This window comes from Limulus polyphemus, unplaced genomic scaffold, assembly GCF_000517525.1.
Source record: "Limulus polyphemus unplaced genomic scaffold, Limulus_polyphemus-2.1.2 Scaffold8135, whole genome shotgun sequence".
In the NCBI taxonomy this organism is placed as follows: Eukaryota; Metazoa; Arthropoda; class Merostomata; order Xiphosura; family Limulidae; genus Limulus; species Limulus polyphemus.
Window position 1 is genome coordinate 10,832 of NW_013673745.1, and position 2,317 is coordinate 13,148.

The 2,317-nt window shown below is 32.8% G+C and overlaps 1 protein-coding gene across 1 annotated transcript in view; it reads right to left on the reverse strand.

Moving 5' to 3' along the window:
* Positions 1 to 2,317, reverse strand: part of LOC111083088 (transient receptor potential cation channel subfamily V member 6-like) — a gene marked incomplete at its 3' end in the record, with an annotated part of 30,618 nt that overhangs the window by 10,102 nt on the left and 18,199 nt on the right. Inside the window, exons 5-6 of the mRNA XM_022379336.1 lie at positions 1,119 to 1,229; positions 575 to 726 (exon numbers count right to left, since the gene is read on the reverse strand). Coding sequence (XP_022235044.1) covers positions 575 to 726; positions 1,119 to 1,229 — 263 coding nt within the window. The remainder of the gene's footprint in view (positions 1 to 574; positions 727 to 1,118; positions 1,230 to 2,317) is intronic.

The window sequence follows — 2,317 nt, forward strand, 5'->3', positions numbered from 1 at the left end:
TACTCCACATTGTCCCGTCACGTTGTGAGCGTCTTATATATATATATATACCAGACTAACATATATCTAGTAATCTCCCGACAATTCACGAAGGTTCGAGAGAACGAGTGGCGTGACACTAGTCACGTGACCTCGCTGACGCAACAGTATGAACACCCAATCCTTAGCCAAGGGAAAGAAAGACCTTTAATTCTTGATACTGAAGTGAAAGTACATAACGTTACCTCACACAACGGGTAAACATTGTGTGAAGCTGCCCATGTCAGTTGTTTTTCAGGAACAAATACACGTAAGAAAAAGTTGAACAACTACTTCATCCTACTTTAACAAATATTTGAAGCAGAAAAGTCAGCTTGGACAGTGTTTAAATCTTTCCACTTCTCTTTTTGACAATTTGGCAACTTTTTTGGCTGGAGGTCTGAAGGAAAGTTTTTCTGGATTCCGAAACTAGGCAGAAAAGAGAAGTGGCGACGGATTTCCGCACAAAAACTAATAGCGAACTAGTTGATCATGAAAATTCGGATATAATTAAAAGTAACAGTAGTTTGTTTTTATTTTAATAAAAGTTTCTTACCCGGCGAAGAAAATGAGGAAAACCCACGAACAAGGAATGGCTATAGTTAGTAGAATGTCTTCGACTCGTCTCTCGCCCGCTAGGCGACAGGGCACACACAACATAACCAAAATATTGGCAAAAAGGTAGATGCCTTTAGCAGGGTTACTACTCTGAAATAAAATTTAAAAAAGAGAAATTACGTTATCTACCTGATGAGGATAAACCAATTTATGAATTACATTCTCGGACGATAAAAAATGCACCATTTAATAAAATTTAAACTAGGTAATCAAACAATTATTTATTTATTTAACCTATTAGAATTACAGCTAACTATTTTTCGATTTGTAATGTCATATTGCTACTATATATGTAAAAGATTTGTTAAAACCAATCATAATTATTATGTGATCAAAGTGTAAGTCTAAACAGTCTCGATTATTCTTGAAATTTACATTTGTGACTGTTGAATATTTGCCGTAAATTGTAAATAATATTCGAAAAGAGTAAGGGTAACTAAAAAAACATATAGTCCATTCTTTTCACCCTTATACGAACTTACCAAACTAAAAAGGAAGCCTAAAAGACCTTGTGCTTTGATCTCCTCTCCCTGTTGGAAGACAACAAAACTAACAGCGGCAAAACAGGTTCCTAATTCTGCAACATATCGGCACTGCGTACATAAGAAAGTTAAAATACAGATTAGAAAATGGAGAATTTAAGTGTGCACAACCTATTAAGATTAGGATGACACGTCTGTAAGTATTCACAGAGATATATTAAAGAAATAAAGTCAACGTTTAATAGTACACAATTAATATTTAAAATGGAGACTATCTCCAGTCTCAAAATACAATAGAAAATTGTTTTAGCTAATAATTCTGCTGTATAAAGATAAAATAAGCCATTGTGAGATTAAGAACAGTCTCATACACCCTACATGTTTCGACGGCTTACTTCGTCGTTATCAGAAGTGAAATATTTTACACGAGGTAAAATCTATACACCATTTCAAAAATCACATGATCAAATTTACATACAATTTAGCTTAAAACAATTCATGCCATCTATTAACAATATTTCTCTCTGGTCCTTCATCTTTATTTAATACATTAAAATTACTTTTATAACATTTTATTATCTGACCTGTATAAAAGCCAGTGTATGTCACGACACGCCTGAGTTCTTCAAATAAGAGAAGTCACAAAAGCCAAAATGCATTTATCCAGATAGAATAGCTCGATTACTGTCTGCTCATTGTAATTTTAGTGACGGGGGTGTCGTGACACCTTATAAGTGTAGTAAGTGTTGGGAACACCTAGCCTAGAGACAAGCGCATAACATATATCATAAAAGTAAAAATATCGATTCAATTTTAAACTTAAATCGTTTCTGAATTAAGCTATTTTCTGTTATAAAAATTAATGTTTTTAATAAAAACAAACCTCTTTAATCAACAGAGGCTCTAAATTAAGAAACCAACAAATATTTTTTCAGCTTTATTGTCTGTACATTTATTTCATTTTATACTTTCAATACAAAGACTAACAACAATATTAGATTATACTTTCGTTGCTAAGCAACATGATATAAAAAGCCATTGTTGGAATGTAGCGTCACCAAAACGCACTTGCTCTTCTATATATTACAAGTTGCTAATCTGACTGATTTTTACCAATAATTACTCTATGAATACGCCACGAATTAACTTCATAAATGATCTTAATTTTTATTGGCTCACAAAGGAATTTACCGACGTTT